At 39.1% G+C, this 20091-nt stretch overlaps 2 protein-coding genes and 1 long non-coding RNA gene across 5 annotated transcripts in view; all 3 read right to left on the reverse strand.

Moving 5' to 3' along the window:
- LOC144663475 (rRNA 2'-O-methyltransferase fibrillarin-like) overlaps positions 1–20091 on the reverse strand; it is a 74224-nt gene that overhangs the window by 16730 nt on the left and 37403 nt on the right. The gene's annotated exons all lie outside the window — the stretch shown is intronic.
- On the reverse strand, positions 10603–12976 carry LOC144662291 (lathosterol oxidase-like). Its single transcript, XM_078523071.1, has one exon. It carries the CDS (start codon positions 12881–12883, stop codon positions 12047–12049), a length of 837 nt encoding a protein of 278 aa, XP_078379197.1. The 5' UTR covers positions 12884–12976; the 3' UTR covers positions 10603–12046.
- Positions 14501–17346, reverse strand: LOC144662471 (uncharacterized). Of its 3 annotated transcripts, none has more exons than XR_013572455.1 (3): positions 16930–17346; positions 16496–16621; positions 14501–15357 (listed from the first exon to the last, which is right to left on the reverse strand). It is a non-coding gene; the product is annotated as an uncharacterized LOC144662471 (long non-coding RNA). The 3 variants fall into 3 exon arrangements; XR_013572454.1 differs by having other exon boundaries at positions 16924–17346; XR_013572453.1 differs by lacking the exon at positions 16930–17346 and having other exon boundaries at positions 16496–16917.

Here is a 20091-nt window from a genome sequence, read left to right on the forward strand (position 1 = left end):
AAAAGCTTCTGGGGGGGGGGGGGGGGGGGAAACATCGATCACTTAGTTGACATGGGAACTGTAAATAATCCAGAATTAAGTCCCTCGCATTTCTTTCACAAACATTTTTTTTTAATTTTGCAAGTTGCTACCAAGCTTTCCCACGTAGACGCCCACTTTTTTTTTGTTTAATTTACTTTAAACTCAGTGGGATAGAAAGACATGTAAAACATATATATAGATATATAAACTTTCATAAAAATGTCAATTCCCAATTAGTTTACCACGTATAATTTTCTTTAATTGTCAGCCTTCTGCAAACGTAAGTAGGCGTATCATCAAAGTTTTTGTTTTCATTAAAAAAAGTAACTAGTAAAAGCAAGCAGCCCCCGATCTACGCGTACGCACGAACAACTTTTTGACACTAAGAACTTCCGCCGGAAGTCCATGTCAAAAAAAGCTCTTGCTGAAGCTAAGAACCGGGAAGGAGTTGTACAATGTAAGCGAACTGGACTGGCGAAGGTCGAAAATCTGTCTGGGGAATACATACGAGAAGTAACTGTTTGCCTTCAAAAATCATGGATGGCTTACTATATAAAGCAAACAAAACGACTTGTCATAAGCGGAAAAACTGGCCGTGGGCTGTTTTTATACTTAAAAATACCAGAGAGAGGCAATTCCTCCAGTTCGTCTGGTTTTTGCCGGCTCTCGGTATTAATGACGGGAAAAAGAAGGATAACGCGAGCGTACAAATAATCAGGTCTGATCTGATGCGTCCCGAATGACGCTATTTATAGTGCGTCTGATAGTTCGTCTTGTGTTGAACACCACGCTTCACAAGACACAAAATAACAGACTCATAATTTTCCTCGATCGCGAAACTGGGTCAATCATTTAACGCCCTGGGGGGAAACGCTGTTGCGCCGCTGTTGGGCAATTTTTACAGGTATTTATCCTAAATTCTGAGCACTTCTCTTCAGTTAAATAATATTTACCCTTTAAATGGTGAAATATTAAAATATTTTCCCGCGGCGATGTTCTGAACGCATTCAGTAACCCGTACTCGCCCTAGCTTACAAAGTAAAGTAATTACTAAAAAAAAAGGGTTTATGACTTTAACTCACCTGGAATCAAAGATGAAATTCTTATTTCGCCCCACGAAATTTTATCATTCGTTTTCGTGCAAAATCCCTCGCGTGTTTAGCACTGCAGTATGAAAAGAAATAACACGTGCTTTTTGCTATAGAAGCACCGGCGAATCTCACGGTACCTTCATCAAAACGAAGACAGGAGATGTAGCCTAAGTCAGTATTCACTCAAGCTACCTGTTGGTTTGTAGACTGAGTACTTTTACATTATTACCTTGTGAAATGCGCGCTGATTGGATGACAGCCGTGTTTCTTCGGTAAGTTATTTTTTAAACGACATAGAGTCGAATTTTTCCGCGTTTTTGAAAAATTAGCGGAAAAATATTCTCTCGTCGGTATGAACTATCTAGGGATTTGGTAGAGTATTAAAGGAGTAGTTGTATGCTAATTTCTTCATCTTGGTGTTCTTCTCTGGAGGCGACTGAATTTTATTTTTATCTTCTTATGATTAGAATTTTTTCTTCTTTCCTTTTCAGATGCGATAATTTATGATATAATGACGATGTGCCTTTGTTTTTTTGGTTTTTTAGGAGGTTATGTTCGTCTGTGACCAATTATTTATTTATTTATTTTCGGGGCATTTTTGCGCCCGTAAAGAATGGGACCATCTGTGCCCAAATGTTTTAGGGGCCTTTTTGTGCGCCCGCGAAGTGTGGGACCATCTGTGCCCGAATATGTTAGGGGCTTTTTTGTGCCCGAGAAGAATGGGACCATCTGTGCCCAAATATTTTAGGGCCTTTTTTGTGCGCCTGAGGATTATGGGACCATCTGTGCCTGAATATTTTAGGGGCCTTTTTTGCGCCCGAGATGAATGGGACCATCTGTGCCCAAATATTGCAGGGGCTTTTTTGTGCGCCCGAGGATTATGGGACCATCTGTGCCAAAATCTTTCAAGGGCCTTTTTTGCGCCCGTGAAGAATGAGACCATCTTTGCCCAAATATTTTAGGTGTTTTTTGTGCGCCCGTGGATTTTGGGACTATCTTTGTTCAAATGTTTAGAAAAATGAGCGGCCTTTTTTCTGCCCAGAGGAGAATGGGGCCTTCTGTGCCCGACAGGGTGGGCCTAAGAAGTTCAAGACCATGATCATGTTTCCTGAAGGTAAGAGGCCTCTAGCGCCCAAGAGGTCAGAGGTATAGGACCTTCTGTGTCCGTCCGGGACGTAAGTCATATCTGCGTCTGATGAGTTTTGGACCATCTGTGCATGATATTTTTTGGCTATTTTTTGCGCCCAGAAAGTTGGGTTATTTTGCCTGTTTATGTTTTTTGTTCTTTTGTAACCTAGTTTGTTGTTATTCTGGTTACTTTTTGCGTGGTGTTTGATCATTTATTAGTTTCATTTTTTGGTTGGTTGTTAGTTCTTTTATCATTTTAGATGTGTTCAAGTCGAAGATGTGGCGTAAATTCTATTTCTCAATTCCTGATTACCTGCAGCCGTTGGCTAGCCGCGTCCAGGAATCCGTGCTGGCGTCTGAAGCAGATGGTACTTACTATCTGCCCCGTTACTTGGCCGGTTTCAAACGATGGAAACATTGGGCTTCGTCCAATTGTTTTATCCACATGCCAGCCAACTCTTTCCTTGTTGCGGTCTACCTTCAATGCCTTATCCTCGATGCGAATTCTCCTTCGCCAGTTCTCAATGCAGTTTACAGTTGGCCGGTTTGCCGGACGTCTCAGTACATCCCCTAGTTGCTTCTTTGGTCAGCGCTTCCCAAAGGATCCTGGGGAAACCGAAAACGAAGAAGGAACCCATCGCTCCGGAAATGATAAAGGCGCTTGTTAATTCCAAGATTTCAGATAAGTGTCCTTCTTTGTGGGATCTGAGAACAGGAGCTCTAAGTCTTATAGGTTATGCTAAATTTTTTCGTTTCAGTGAGCTTTACGCCATAAGAGCTTGTGACATAAAGTTCGTTCCTACTTTTGTGTCCATATTTCTAGAATCGTCCAAGACAGACGAATTCCGTGAAGGGGCTAGGATTACAATCGCGAGATCAGACCGGATGACTTGTCCTGTGAAGGCCTTAGAGAAATACATCGCTGCCGCAAAAATTGATCTTTGTGAAGATTTACCCTTGTTCAGAGCCCTCTCGTCTCCTCGGTCCACTTCGAAAGTTCGGCACCAAGGCTTAAGGTCCTCAAGCTACACTAGAGCCAGGGAGATCATTAAGGACGCTTTTAAGGACATCACTGACGTTTCCTGCATAAGTCTTCACAGTCTTAGGACCGGAGGAGCCACTACTGCCGCCAATGCAGGGATTGTTGATAGACTCTTTAAGAGACACGGTCGTTAGCAAAGTGAAAATGCTAAAGATGGATACGTTAAAGATAATTTTGAATCTTTGATCTCAGTTTCGAAATCATTAAGTATTTAATAAGACCGAGCCCAGCAGGTCGGAGAGTACTATCCATAGGGCTGGGGTTTTTCCTCTGCGTTACCGCTACGGGCGCGGTGAGGTTTTTTCATCCTATGGACGCTCGTTGGTACTTTCCTAGTTTGTTTTTGTAGGTTCTTAAGATATTTGACTCCTTGTACTTCTGCAGTCAATAATAAACTGTGCGGCCTCCAGTGAGCACACAATAGCAAATAAGTTGTGTTTATGGTTTTTTGTTTTGTACTATTGCGCACGGGTGGATTATATTGAGTGAATTTAGACGAGAGAATAAGTTTTTCTCTTGTACATTGAAGTGTAAAAATTGGCAGAACTCTAAACAGCTGTAAAAACACGAACCGTAGACACATAATTTCTGCTCTCGTATAACTCCCACTCGCGTTTCTATAACCCTCTGGAAACACAAGAAATATTTTGGCCGCTTCTTGTATACTCTTCCGGGGGAGGGAGGGGGAGGTACATCGAGAGATATGCCGTGCGGAACTCCTCAACCCATAGCCAATCCTGAACTTACTTCAGATCACGTGCGAAATTTCAGATCCTGACGCTCATTTTCGATAACCCGTTATCACGAAGAGCAGACCGCGCTGACCGTTGGGTATCTGAAGCGTCATGGAAATCACGCTTCAGCGTATCGAGTGATATTGTTTGGTAAATTCTTTCTCTCTCTCTCTCGGTCCCTCTGTTCGTTTAAAAATGAACCATATCCAATTTCAGACTTAAATATGACAAAATCTTTGAGCCAATTTCAGACCCATTAACTCAAAAATTATACCCTTGTTAGATTTGGCACATAACCGATATAGCAACAGTCGTGATTCTTTCGCCAAAACGTTTTCTGATGAAACAAGTTCACTCTGGTTTCAGTGTTCTCTCGGAGTCTATGGGATTTCTGTCCCGGAAGTGGGAAACACGTGCTTTTCGGTCTGCCTATGCCAAAGCAAACATTTTACAGGGTAGTGTAATGGGTTAATGTGGTGGCACGTGTAGACGGTGGGGCGTGAGAAACGTGATTCTTGATTCGTGAATAAACTGAATCAGTAGTACACGTGACACGTGAATTTTGCTACAATTTATGCGTGAAACGAGATCACGACCTCCTCCCCGTCCCTTTGCCCACTTAATAAGCAGGTAAGTGAAGATAATGTTCAGTAAATTCCCACCCGTTACTCTTTACCACCCTGGCAAACGAAACAGGCAAAAGCACAGAAAAGAGAAATTTCGACGCACAGTTTACGACTATTTAAGGTCGCGGGGGACAGCTTAGGTTCATCATTATGCATTTATTTAAAGCATATGCACGAAGTGCAACGACTGACATCGACAACTTTACGATGAGATTTTTGCATAAAAATATGACCACGCGCGCGTGATTTGATGTGTTTGCGTGTGGAATTGTTTATGTCTTTTTGAAAACGCATTGTTCTCACCATAAAAGCGTGTAATATAATTACCATAATTACCATTTGGAAACCGTGTTTTGATCGGGACACCTTCGGAAATCTCAAAGTTTGGACTTTTCCGACAATTTTGTGGCAGAGAATTCATCGCGGATATAGAACTTCATGACCTGCCACTGCAGAAAGGCAAACTAGGAATACTGTAGTGTGTCATAACAGAAGCGGAATTTTAAAAGAGCGCTTTTAGAAAGAGATAGAAAGCATTAAATTCAAATTTGCGCTTTTAAACCATCATAACTTGCTGGCAAACTTCAAATTAAAAAATCCGCTTCTGTTATGACACACTAGAGGTATTGACTGATCAGTTATTGACAAGATCACAGAGTGTTGTCTCCTAATCGATCCGCAAACTCTGCCACAAAATCATGCTTCTCCCAATTTGTCACTTCCGAGGCTATATCACCGCCGTCAAGTGACATCTATCAAATAAAAGATGACATTCACAATCTTTCATCATTTCTTTATGTCTCTGTACAATTTGAGCTTAATCGCACCCATAACGGCCGAGAAATAAGCGTTTTAAAATATGCAGGTCAAGCAAAATTTCGCCTAATGAATTTATTCATGCTGTAGGTATCCCCCGCGACCTTAAAGTAGACAAATCATGGTAATTTGTTTTCGCGTTTCACGGTTCGCGCAAGTAACATCAGACGAGGAAGTTCGAAGAAATTCACGTTGCCCCGAATAGAGAGCCTGCTCGCAGGCTAGCCTCCATATTGAGTGTCTTTACTCCTACGAAGACTATCCGCGGGGGAGCTCCTGTTTGTGTTCTTGACAATCGGTGATTTTTGAAAAAATGACTGACTACCTGTCAAGTATTTAGCCATCGCACAAATTTGCGGTCAAACACGCAATTTACAAACATCGAAATATATCTTCTTTGCACGGCAAGTCGGTTATCACGGAAAAAGTACAGAATTCTAGTAAGTTCCACGGTTGTCAAAAATTTTGTTTTTGGTTTTCACGTGTTACTACAAGCAGGTCATTCACGGATAGCATTTTTTATAATCACGGAGAATGAAAGCATGCAATCACGTTTCACGAGATACCCCCTTACGGCCTTAAAGTTCTCCCAACAGGATTCAAACCTACGACCTTTTGAAAAGCTGACGGAATTTCTGTTTTCCTTGTTTGCCTACATGTGCGTGTCATTTACTGAAAAACATCATATTTCACTTAAAATGTAATCACAAGGCTTAAAATTTACCATCTTCATTTCCAAACGTACACCTAATGGCCTGTCAGTTCCTAATGGGCACGCGCTTTTAACGAACTGCCATAATTTAAAACACGTTTAAAATTTTCACCTTTCAGGGCTAGTCGAAACGACTTGAAAGTAACATCTAAATAATAGCCAGTGTCAAACCATTAACCAGATACATTAGCAGCTACAAACAGTTACAAAACTGTTGAAAAACTTCTTTTAAAAGACAGCGTTTTCTACATGTTCCTATCGAAATAGATTCAATATGATCATCATCATCTCCGAATCATCATCCTTGCAACTCAGTTCCAAGTGGTGCATAAAGCCGCACCGGAATAGATTAACAACAAAAAATACACAATACAGTAACAAACATTTTCCCCTTCTCCCCAATTCAAAGTTGTTAATCTAAGATTTGGCAATGGCATTGGTTAGCTAGCAACATTGATAAGCAAGGGGAGATCACGGACACAGCGCTAACTAAAGGATCTCATGTAAAATGTCGCAGTTGATTGTAGCTTGCTCTTGTGAGTTCCTTCCTCGGCTCGCAAGATTCCTTATTGATGAAGCAGTTCTGCACAGATCCATGAACAGGGTAAAAAAGGGGGGAAGGGGAATTCCAATAAAGTCACGAGCCCATTTTCCTTCAAATAATAAATCACGATTATTTTTCAGGCAATTTCACGGATCACTTACCGTTCAATAGCCTGGTAGCAAGACTTGTTCCCTCAAGGCGAGTTCAAAGTGTAAGGAAAGTTCTCAAACACATTAATCGATCCAAGAGAACGTTAGCCTCCCACACAGCCATTTTTAGGGGCATCGTATTTCACTCCCCTAAAAACGGCTGTGTGGGAGGCTAAGAGAACGTGTCCTCCATATACAACATCAATTTTTGGCCCTCTATGGTTCGCGTGTCTTTTGTCAATTTTAGGATCACTTTCATAAATTGATTTATGAGTGCGTTATTTGTTTTTGTTTCTCACGAACGTTTTTAGCCTGAATCACGAATCACGGTCCTCAAAATTAGCATATCACGCGTATTATTATTCAACAGATGCGCGCGCTGCCCATATATGGTCAAAATGTTAACGATATCTGTCATCCGTACATAACAGATATCCTGCGATATTCGTAGGTTGCGAAGATTCGTCCGAAATCTTGTAAAGCGCTGCATAATTACAGTTTTTCTATGTCCAAAATGTGTTTCGTTGACAATTTGTTGAATAATAAAACAATTATCCTGCTCAATCTTGCGGAATATCGTCTGATTTTAGCCAACTCGGCCTACGGCCTCGTCGGCTAAGTATCAGGCGATATTCCGCGCGATTTCGCAGGATAATTGTTAAATACTATACTAGCATTTCAGCTGTTTTCACGTGTCACACGCTATTATTTGCATAATTTTTGACGCATAACCCCTCTAACCCTGCATAAAGTGTCGCTAAAGAACAAAATGCACTGGGCCGCGAACAAAATGCTGCTAGTGTACACAGGATCTATGAAAGACCTTATCAGCCAACAAATGAAAAACATGAAACGTGAAACTGCAGGCTGATGGTACTGCGTAGAAAACTTATTAAATGCGGCAGAGACATGATAGAGACCAATCCGAGAGTCAAGAATTAACTGTAGACAGCTGTTTCGGACTCTTTAGTCATCGTCAGTACAGTATAATGCCGCAGAGAACAGAATGTGTCGCTGATTGGCTACTGCTTGGTTATGAATTTTTGCGCGCAAGTAAATCTAACAACCAATCAGAGACAGTGTTTTCCGGGGTATCCTGTATTGCTATAAAGGAACATGACTTACCCTTTATATGGCGACGTGACAAGAGGCGTTATAGAAGCTGTAAAAAATATTCTTCGGGCAGGGCCGTACATAGCGGGAGGCAGTTGCCCCCGCCAGGAAAACTAAATTTCTAACAGTGTTTGATTTTGCTGGGCTATTTTAGCGCCCTGGCTATTTCTTGTAGCTATAATAATTGGAGTTTGTCTCCGCAGCGGAGTTTAGCGGAGCTTGCCCGCAGACAAAAAATCCTAGGTACGGTCCTGTCGGGGCTGGTTAGACGTCCGGGATTGGACGATAAGAATCGCGGGAAAGTCACAATAACAGGGCTCGAGGATTTACTCTTGTACAAACACGGCGGGAAACAATCTCATTTTTTTTAAACACGCACATTTTTTAAAGATCCGGCTAACTGAATCACTTTTATACAGAATGAAGTCATGTGTAATCTATGTGGCAGAAAAAAGCACGAATACAGTCAAAAAAACCCTTCCCCTTCTGAGGGGAAGAATCTTCTACTTGTTTTAAGAAGTTTAATAGTGCACAACTTTCACTAAACCGCGCGGTAATTATGTTGTAAGAATCCTGCTACGGTAAAATACAACAGGAAATAATTTTTTTACCTAGAAGGGGAGAGCATTTACTCAAATGCCATGTAGTTAAGAATTTTAACGACACAACAGACATTTTGAAACAAATTTATCTCTGGAGAGTCCCAAACATTAACATTCAGAAGCTGTGCCAATCACAATATCGGGGTCCAGGAGGCATTCTGCTGCCCCCACCCCAAATTTAAATATCCACCACACATTTCAGTGCCTTTGAGACACAGCTTCAAATATTCCAAAAGAATCCATCAAGGTGTAGCTAGGTATATCACTCTACTTTGCTCAGTAATACTGGAACTCTATGTTTTTCATTGCACAATAATGTAAGAGTTGACATGAGTATGTATGAGTTTCACAAGATAGTTTAAACATTGCACTTGAGCAGTTAATAGTTTGGTAGGGAATATTCTCAGGCAACTTGACGAGACAGCATTCATTTTCAAGTGCACTAAACACGGTCGCCAATAGTTATCTATGGATAGGCTCCTATGTCCTATGTGGGGTCTACAGGGCAAAAGTAGTGCACCAAACAGAGTGCAGTACGTAACCAACTTTTTCCTCTGTTGTATGCTCCATCCTCTTCACATGCTATGCTAATAGCATGTGAACTGTGGATATTGGCCCCACCCCCTTACTTCTACTGCTCCGCCTGCTTTGTCTACTTTCATCTGTAAATTTCAACCATCGCCTTGTTGCATATAAGGTCATATAATTTACAGCTCCCTGATTTCATCACAATTGTCGTTAAATAAAGCTTCAGCTCAATAAAAGCTCGGTTGAAAGAAGTGCTTGCCACTTTCTTCAAGTGCAGGTTGTGTTGAGATTTGGCACTAATTCTGTTTCAGTGTGAAAAAATAATTAACCGAAATTGTTTTCAAGTGCGGTTCAAGTAAACTACCGTAAACAAGTGTCAGCAAGAAGGCGCAGCATGTGAACCGCCAGAATATGAGGAATTTGTCAATGAAAGTGGCTGGGGCAGCAACATAAAAATTCCTGTCTGTTCCATAGTTCGGTGATTTTTGTAGTAAAACACATCTCTGACTAGTAAGTATTTTTTTATTACGTTTTCCACAAAAAAGTTGGTGCACCTCCCCCCCCCCAAAAAAAAAAAAAAAAAAACAACCCGAATAATTCTGTCAACATTCACAAGGTCTTTTGTAACTTTAGCACTCCTGTGAATAAAGAGGCCTTCCAAGGGGTAAAAGAGACAAGCGACATGACCCTGAATACTGGCGACACAGGAACATTTTAACAGTGACAGCAACACAATAGGGTAAAAAACGACAGCAATATTCACGGCTGTTAGCTAGGCGACATTGGCTCTCAGAAACAAGCGACATTGCGACACCGCTACCCCCGTTGGAAGGCCTCAATAAATGGGTTGGTGCACCTCCCCCCCAAAAAAAACAACGCCAAACATCCTGTCGACATTGGCAAAGTTTCTAGTAACTACAACACTTCTGTTTTCATCCTAACTGATGCAAAAGCTTAACACACAGGTGCAGAGGGTGAGCGCAAGTACCCCAGGCACCTGGCTGAGCCACTCCCATCTCGCAGTTGCTTCTAGTGCTCTAATAGTGACTACAAGTTTTACTTTACAGAATAGCCACCCCTTGATTAATCACCCCCCCTTCAAAAAAATCCCCCCTCTTCACCCCCCCCCCCTTAACAAACCTTGAATAATCAGCCCATCTATCTTTAACTATACTTTCTTTCGGACCTTTCCTTTCTGATTTCGCCAGTATTAAATTTCACGATTGCAAGAGAAAGTGCAAGATTGCATTAGTGTATTTAATTTCGCAATTTTGTCAGTTTTTTCTGGATCAGTGGTCAAAGACTTAAAGGAACTACTGGAAAATATACAAAGGTTTGGTTCAATGTTACAACAAGGATCCTGCAAACAGAAACTTTGGTGACTGTACAGTACTAAAGAGGCCTTGGCCATTTTACAAGCTGAAGAAACAGTAATCAGAGGAATTGTGCAGGTAAACATCAACGGAAATATATTTTCCAGGATAGGTTGTTACAGATGCAAATGTTGAAAATTTTTATTGTTTTGATATAAAATATGGTATATATTGTCGCACTTAAATTTCCCGCAATGCTTTTTTCGTATATTAAATTTTGCGAGCATTTTGAAATCGCAAAAATTAGTACTCACGAAAATAAGTAGGGCCTGGTTCACACTAGCAACATAACAACATGGACATAATGACATAAAGAAAAATTCAGTTCTTTCCTTATATCGTTATGCTTATGTCATTATGTTCCAACTGTGACGTTATGTTATGTTCACACTGGTGACATAAAACATCAATGTGAGGTGTTTTTGCATTTGCGTGACCTTGCTGTTATGTCATTATGTCCCTAGTGTGAACCAGGTATAAGAATAGGGTAGCGATAAAACCGCTAACATTTGATGGGCTAATGATCACGGCAAAATGCAGACCCTGCAGGCTAGTACTTTTTTTCCTTACACCAGTTCTCACTCTTAGGGGGTGATCACATACTGGACAGTACGTGCGGGTTCATCCTGGTTCCCTCTTGTGGCTTTGTTTCTTTACATGAAACGACCATAAAATGTCATAGTCACACAATGTCCTAGCTGAGCGACTCATACCAGTGCTAGTTCACCCCAGTTACTGTACCAGAGTGAGATTTTCATTCCAGCATTAAAATTTATTCCAGCGTTATTTTAACGCAGCATGATTCAGCTGATAACTGTTCGTGACATATTTCTTTATATGGTGGTATAAAACTCACACCCCAATAAGACCCGCTTACATAAACATGGTATGACTATTTCATCTTGCAGTGGAATAAAAGTCGCACTGGTATCATGTAAATACCCCATGCAATACATACTAGTTATGCAACGCCCTTGTGGTATACTATGGAATATCCCACGAGTCACTTGTATTTTTTTGGTATACACAATAAGTGGGATATTCCATAGTATACCATGAGAAAGTGTTGTGTAACTATATTTTATACCATGGCATAGAAAATACGCTTACTAAATTTCACCGAGAATAAGATCGCAGTGCACGATGGGAAGGTTGGGTTGAAGACGGTCGAATAAACAATGGCTTTCCTGTATTCCGATTGGCTGTATTTCATCTGGCATGGTATAAATGTTATGTTGCCTTTGCATGCATGAATAACCACACAAAATTAATTAATTAATTAAGCACAAAATTATTTTTGTACTTATTTTTTTTCCTGGTCATTTCTGGAAAACAAAACTTAAACCTATAATTCGTTAACTTATGGCTTGCACAGTCTGCAGATTCTGCGTTTAACAGACCTCGCGTTTTGGTGACTGGCGTGATCCAATGTTTACAATTCTTGTAATTGATATACTGTATACTACGGGGCATGCTATATGGCACGCTTTGTCTCCAAATTAAAGTTGTAGATAAATAAATCATAGATAAATAAATCAATGCCTCCACTTTTGCTAGTTTGTGACTTTTACTCCATTTTGCCTCCGTTTTTCTTAAGGTCGTCAAATAGAGTCTTCCCTTGAAAGGCGTTAGGCTCACGAAACGAACCACCGATGCGATCCCACAGGGTAAAATATTGTCCATAATTATAGTTATAGAGCAAATGGTGATCCGTGTGATGAGCCGATCCGTTTATCACAGGTCGTAACAGCTCAGGAACTCTGTAATCTCCATCATGAATCGACACCGTCCAAATATTGACGAAGACAAAGAGTCCCAGGTAAACGTATTTATTCAACGGGAAAATGAAAGGGTATAGATGATACGGTAAGCTCTGCAGAAACCCATCCAACGGGTGGAAGGCGTGACTTGCAAACGGAGTTGGCACTTTCCAACGGTGATGAACTTTGTGCAAATGCTTGTAGACAGAACGGTGATGCAATCCTCGATGAATCCAGTAAATTAATGCGTCGGTAAAGATTAGAAAGCAAAGCGTGCTGAAGAGGATGTCCCCGACAAAAAGCGGCCATGTAAAGTTTGTTGGTAGGTACAGTCTGCTGTAACCTCGCACCTCCAAAAGGAAAAGCAACACCGTAGGAAAGCTCATAAAAGGAACAGATTTCAAGGTCACCATTATTTCTTTTCGGATCTGGTTCTCCAGAATGAGCGGGTGTTGCATAAGAGTTCGATCGAACACAACGAGGAAGCTGAAAGATGCGAGGGAAAAATACATGATCACGCCTCCAACGTTCACGACGAGAAGCAACGAGAAAAACTGTCTGAGCCAGTCATTCTCAGGCCAAGTTGCAGGATAAACGTAAGGAGTAAGCAACTGCTGATCCAGGACGTTCAGAACAAGGTCCATATTGAAATAATTCTACAGAATCTTGCTGCAGAATTATTTTTACAAAACAGGTGCCATAGCCATTTGCAGGCTCGCGAACGACCTTTGTACAAGGTCAATTTTGATTGGTTTATTTTCGGTGCACCACATTTTTTAGCCAATCACAATAACCGTTACAAAACGGTACTTGAACGAACAATGCCCATCATGTCGCCAAGTTGTCACCAAGGAAAATCGGTGATTTTATTTTCATTTGGTTTTTCTTGACATGAATTATTATTTGCTAATATATAGATTTAGGCAAGCCTAAAAGCGGAGCTCCCAGTTAATTATTTTGCACTTTATTGAAACCTGAATTCAAGCCATTGTACAATTTTAAGGCTAAGAATATAATATTCGTTTTATTTTTTTTTTATAAATATTAATATTGTTACTTACTTTTTTTTTACCGTGTCCCGGGGGGGGGGGGAAGAGGTACTCCCTAAAATTTACTAAAGGGGTGTGCCACTGAGTCGCTGAGACTCTGGACCTGTTCCAGAGAAAAACGGCTCAATTTGCGACCCTGTGCAAACAGTGCAAAATAGGTACCCTGTTCCAGACAATATCCACAATGAAAAATATATGAAGATAGATATAAAAACACTAGCGTACATCACAAAGCGCTCACTTGACTTTGTCTGTGGCTTGGAGAAAAACCAATGAGAGGAGCGGAGTTTCATAGCTAAACTTGATAGTGTTCCACAGTCAAAAGGGTGATTTGTATACCCTGTTTCAGAGTCAGAGAGGCAAAAGGCACACCCTGTTGAGCAGCACATACCCGTATAGCCCTTATATGGGAGTACCGTATACAGCAACACCAAATAAGCCGAGAACAAACAAAATCAATCAAAACGTTTTAATTCCACCGACAGCATTATGATCCAGAAGTCTGGATGGGAAATTATGCTGCAAAACGGGTAATTATGTAACCTTCGTGTAGATAAGGAGGGGGTAGTAGGGCTGCATGTTGGGGTAGATAGGCATATCACGTGGTAAATTAGCAAATCACTTAACATTTAGAGTATAAAGGAAATAATATACATCTAAATTAAGAATATGGTTAATTTTCCTTTTTTCATTCATTCGTTTTTATTTTCACTATTTGCCTATATTTTAATTTTGAATGGAAATGGCAGAGGTCATACATGTAGCAAAGGGTTTACAGCATATTGCCATAAGCTAATGCCAAGCGAACCGGAGTGAAAGCTAACCACAAGCAAACTAGAGTAAAAGCTAATCCCAAGCACACCGGATGAATAAAGCTAACTGCGAGCAAACAGGGGTGAACCTAACTACAAGCAAACCGGAGTGAAACTAACTGGAAGCAAAGAAGGGACATTCTGTAACCCCATCCCACCCCCCGCCCCCAAAAAAAGGATGATAGCACCTTTTTTACTTTTACATGTCTTTTTGAGCCCCCTTCCTCTTAAGGGGTTTCACTTCACGTACAGAAATAAAAAAACAAAAATTCTGGGAAGATAGAATATTGTTTGTGAGTCTCAAACTCAGTTTTGTTCTTTGATTACGCAGAAAAAATAGAATCATGTTTGCTTGTGTATAAAACTATGCAAGAAAAAAATATAGCATCAATACTTTAACTGCTCTTTTAAAAATTTGTATGCTTTATTGTACACATTTTTGTGGAGTCATGTTGCCCATTCGTCATGGAGTTCACAAAGTAAGCAAATGAGTCACAATTTGGTTGCTTCATGGTACCTAATGGATACTGCAAATTTTATCTGGCTTTAGAATATTTCACTAATTTTAACATTATAGCTGTTCTTATAAATTGTACACAGCATACAACACATAAGAATGAAATTGGTATTGCATATTGCTTGCAATCACGATTTTAACGTCTATACTTTAGAATTACAGTACCACCAGTTTCAGCATTACCAATCCAAATTCAAATTATTACATTGCTTTTTAACTCCACTACCTCCCCCAAGGTCAACCAAAGATCTTATGATATACAGTAATTAGACAACTACATGTAAGTCCTGTGTAGTCGAGGGCTCAAAATATTTGGACACTTACAGGTCATGTTAACCGGCCAAAGAGATTTTAGCTTGGTCACATGTGGTTTCTTACCAGCCAAAACATTGAAAATAGAAATTTTAAACTCCCATTCATTTCTGCTGTTACTGTTTTGGCTGCATATTCTTAAAAAGATCACTTCATAATGCCCTTGTTACATCTAAAAAGATGTGAAAGAGACAGGTCAATCAAGAAGTTGTTTTCTGAAGTACACTGTAAATACGTTAACATTTAAAATATAAACTTTGCTCATTTGCAGCTTTTCTTGATTTCAATTTACATGTAATTTACTAGTCTCTTGAAAATGGCATCATGAAGACACCCAAACATCAAGCTGGATAATCTTAATCCTTCCTGTTTTCTTTTGATGTCCTTGTCCACATTCTGTTTTTGTGTCTCTGAAACTCATGTTAACCCTGAAAAAAGTCAAATGCCACAGATTAAATTAAAATTGATTAATTGGCATGAATATCAATAATTTATAAAACAAAACACTTAACGCAAGCTTGTATAAAGTGAAGCAAAACTACTGGATGCGAAAGGATACCTTATATATTTAACAGAGATGTATCAGCACAGACTATTTTTTTTTACTGATAACTGCGAAGTCAACTACAGAAAAAAACCCCGGTAACTCGAACTCGGATAACTCGAACAACCTTGCTAACTCGAACTCACTTCCATTTCCCTTGGATTTGACCCCACTTTTCAGTCATTTTTACTCGGTTAACTCGAACTCGGATAACTCGAAAACCCCGCTAACTCGAACTAAATTTTGTTTCCCTTGAACGAAATTTGGGTCAAACTTTTTACCCTGATAACTCGAATTCCGGAACTTGCAACTCGCAACGGTTGCCCATTGATTATAGCAATGAACAGATCATGTATTTGACAGTCATTTTCCACTCTTAACAAAAGAATGTGTGGTCGCTTTAGAGTTTCTGGCAAGATAAGTTCAATTTGCACAGTACTGTATACTGAAGTGCTTAAAAATCAGTAAACTATCAATTATTAACTTGGCAAAGCATCACTGCAAACCCTTACACCCCCTCTTAATTAAAAGGTTTGGCCTTTAAATACTCCCCCTCCCCTCTACCCCTATATATACATGTACATGCATAGGAAAAACATTGCCACATCTTAAAAGCTTTTCTCTTAACAGTAATACTAAGATTTTTAAAGATACACATTTAATTAATAATAAGTTTGCATGCACAGCTGCATACAGTGTCTAAAATGGCATGAATTTACTCACAAAGATTCCAGTTTTCCAGTAGTCATTAACCTTTGTTGTGTGCATTTTCCAAATTCCACAACAAGATTGTGATTTTTTTATGACAAATTAATATAACATTTACTGTTGACATTCTGAATGAGACCAGCAAAACAGACCTCAAAATCTCAAAATTGGTGACATTGTTATGTAATCCACATGAACGCTCAATAGTGAACAGAACTACATGACAAGTGGATTATTTAATATATTTGGGAACGAAAGAGCTAAGTAATGAAGCTGAAGTTTATTTACTCTGACTAAATGAACAGTAATTTTACCTCCATCATGAATATCAATAAACTGCATACACTGAATCGATCTATTTCACTCGGAGTTAACGAAATTCCAGGTGCTTCGTGCAAACTGACATCACTTTCATTCTCATCTCAGCTGCTCTTCCAGCACTGTAAAACAAAATAATCATATCACAAGCATTTAAAAATCGTAAGCTTTATTTTCTTCGAGATGTGTTGAAGTAATATTCTTTGTGAATTCGTTACTCGAAGGCCCAACAATTATTTGTTTACATAATCAAATCCTATTTGATCAGTAAAACCTGGTAAAACTGAATTTTAACGAATAGTATTTTTCAACATTGTTCATGTCACAAGCAAATGCTTAGTGGCGAAAGCAAGTAAAATGTGCCGTAAATATAAGCTTACAGCTTTGCGTATAAATGACGGAAACACTGCAGTTTTGTACTCACCTTCACTAGTTGGCCGCAGTAGGTACACTCGTCTGCTCGTTTTATCTCCGTTCCCTTGTTCTCCGCTATTTCTTTGCCTGTTTTCTCGGCACCTCTCTTGCTATTTTAGTCGCTTTTCTTCGCTACTTTGCTACCAGGTTCGACAGGCGCTTTGCTATACTTTTTCGCCTGCTTTCTGTCCGGGTTTTCTGGATCTCTCGCGATCTCTTTCCCGTCGCAAATCGCTTAAACCCTGTTTCCTCGAAGTTAAGTTTACCCTGCTCTCGTTTGTAGTCATCGGCATAACAAGGAGCCAAAATAAATATGTTTGTCTCAAGTTCTAACTTTCAGACTAGCTGAATAGGATTTAAAAATACGTAGTAATTTTGAAAATTTCTTTGCCAAGAGACCTCACACTGCAAAATTATTTCACGCCAGTACTGCGCGAGTTGTCAAGACCTTTCAAGATCCCGGATGTGCGCAACACCGTACGTACGCCGCCGTACGCGCCCGCGAGGCATGCCGCTAGCCATGATGACCATGAAAACTCGGATGCATAGGTTACCTATTTTATTTCATGTGTTTTTTTTTTTCATGTGTTTTTTTTATGGGTATGGTGCTCCGCTCTGCGGCCCTTTCGGGCCGCTAAGGAGCTCCGCTATTACAATTTTACTGTTATACTACGACACAAGGGAACTCAAAACATTCAGGAAACGGTATAAACTGTAAATCGATCATTTAATTTTTTACTTGACATAAATTATCATTTGCTATTACAATTTTATACTTGGACATATTAAGCTAAAGAGAACTCAAAACATTCAGGAAACGGTATAAACTGTACAGTATTTACAGGAAAGAAAATCATTGTTTGGGTCCTAAAGTACCATCAAATTTTCAAAATAGAGCCCACCAAAATAATCATTCAAAGGCCCACATTTGGGGTTGCACCCTGGGGGCAACCATGTCATAGGGATATGTGGAAACTAAAGGAGGATTGTTATAAGTTTGATGTGGGAAGGAAAACTTATAAGATTGATGATTTAGAAAATGTAAGCTAGGGGAAATTCCCTCTTTTAAGGTGATTCCACTGAAATAGAAGGAGTATTAAAAATTATCTGAAACTTGGTCCAGGTTACAAATTTTATGTTATGAGCATTAAAAAAATGAAATAAAAAATGGGGGTCACCACGCTAGTTTTTGTGTAAAATGGATGGGCATTATAGTAAATATACTACCCGCAGGGTATATATTAGGAACCCCAGTAATCCAAATGGAGAACTATTGTTTCTAAAAAAATCAGTGCATTAAAGTATTAGTCTAGCTCAACAAAATAGACTTTGATCTTATATTAAAAACTATTCTTATTGGTCCTTATTGTACAGGAATTAAGATAATGAAAGAAATTAAAGATTTTGCTTTGTGCACATGCCAACTGCAATACCTAAAAACGTGTTTTATACGGCATTAGTAGAAACTCAGCTGTGTTCTAATGCAAATCCGCGAATCTGATTGGTTCTCCCACTGATTTCTATTCGCCGATAGAAAACAGTCGCGCGCTCGCGTAGCTCTTTAAGCGGTAAATTTTCTTGTTTTTTGTCTTTAAGGTGCACAATATTGTAGGTTTTGGACTGCAATCCTTTAGAGTTTCTACTAAAACAATTAGACTACTCACCCTCGTTTTCTATGAGCGATAGTCAACTCGGCTGCGCCTCGTTGACTATTTGCTCATAGAAAACTTGGGCTCGTAGTCTAATTGTTAATTAAAATTAAAATATCTCAATGTAGAATTTTAAACTTTCTTTAAACCGCGGAATATTGTAGACAACCGTATGACATTTAAATTAATGCATTAAAAAATGGGGGTCACCGTGCTCGTTTAAGAGAAAATGACCATTTATTTCCCTACCGACCTAAGCCTGAAGGGAATCTCGCAGTGTTCTGTGTGTGCACGTGCTCGTGGGCGTGCTAAATGACGCGAAAACGTATGCGTAGCAAGGATGCGCAATGCAATTCAGTGGAATCACCTTAAAGTGCCTATGAAGTAAAAATTAATTAATGCTCATTTGAAAGACTTTTACAAATAAAGAAGAATGGCATTTACCGTTTTGAAATATCTTCTTTCGTTTAGGAGATATTCACGTTTTTGTGTTATGCAAATGAGGAAAGTGATGACGTCATAAATTGTTCCACTAAAAGATAGATCACAAAATCAAGGATATCTCTAAAAATATAAAGATGATATTTCTGAAACTTGGCATCAGTATTGACCTTCCTTAAAGGTGCAAGATGGCTCATACTATGATGTAACCATGGCAACACTCTTGGTTCCAGGCTCTTTCTGACATAAACCAAATATCTCAATTTGCAACCCTTTATAGTGGAACAGAGGGTCCAGCTTGGAACACACATAATGCCCTATTACCCTAATTCTCCTCATAAGCTTGTTGGGTGTGGATCATCTTTGATTAAGCAAAAACTGGGGATATCAGTATTAACTAAAATAGGTATTTGCAGCAAAACTGTTGCCATGGCAATGGCACGACAGATGTCATTTTATGTCTTTTGTGGTGTACATTAATCGTGCCAAGTTTGAAGAACTCAGCTCAAATATTCCAAGAGATATTCTTGATTCAATGCTTCATCTTTTTGTGGAACAATTAATGACGTCATCACTTCTCTCATTTGCATAATATAAAAACGTAAATATCTCTAAAACGAAAAAAGATATATTTTTTTTTTTTTTAGGACTGTATGTTAAATTTTTTTTTTTTTTTTTTTTTTTTTTTAATATCTTTATTGCCATTTTAACATTGTACAAATGTTACAGTGTAAGAAAAAAAAAGGAAAGAAAAAAAAAAGAGCAGACGTAAGTTACAATTAAGTTACGTAGTTTATAAACTGTTACAATTTACATATGAAAATAAAGGTACAGGTACATAGGAAAATAAAGTAAATGAAAAAATATAAATAAATAAAAAGATTTAAAAAAAAAAAATAAAGAAAAATAAATAAACAAGGAAATGAGCTTACATAAAGTCTTTCCACTTTAATTCGAAATTGTTAATAGTTTTATTTCTAACTGCAATATGTTGTAGAGTATCCAATCTGTTTTTTAGAAAAGGAGGAAAGCCGTCAAAAGGTACATCATCGCAGTTTTGGGTCGTGCAAAAGATATAGTACTTAGCT

The sequence above is a fragment of the Oculina patagonica genome, chromosome 8, assembly GCF_052425735.1.
Source record: "Oculina patagonica isolate OP01 chromosome 8, crgOcupat, whole genome shotgun sequence".
In the NCBI taxonomy this organism is placed as follows: domain Eukaryota; kingdom Metazoa; phylum Cnidaria; class Anthozoa; order Scleractinia; family Oculinidae; genus Oculina; species Oculina patagonica.

What these genes read in the sequence shown, in the direction of transcription:
- LOC144662291 (XM_078523071.1), bottom strand. Translation starts at nt 12,883, where the DNA reads ATGGACCTTGTTCTGAACGTCCTGGATCAGCAGTTGCTTACTCCTTAC.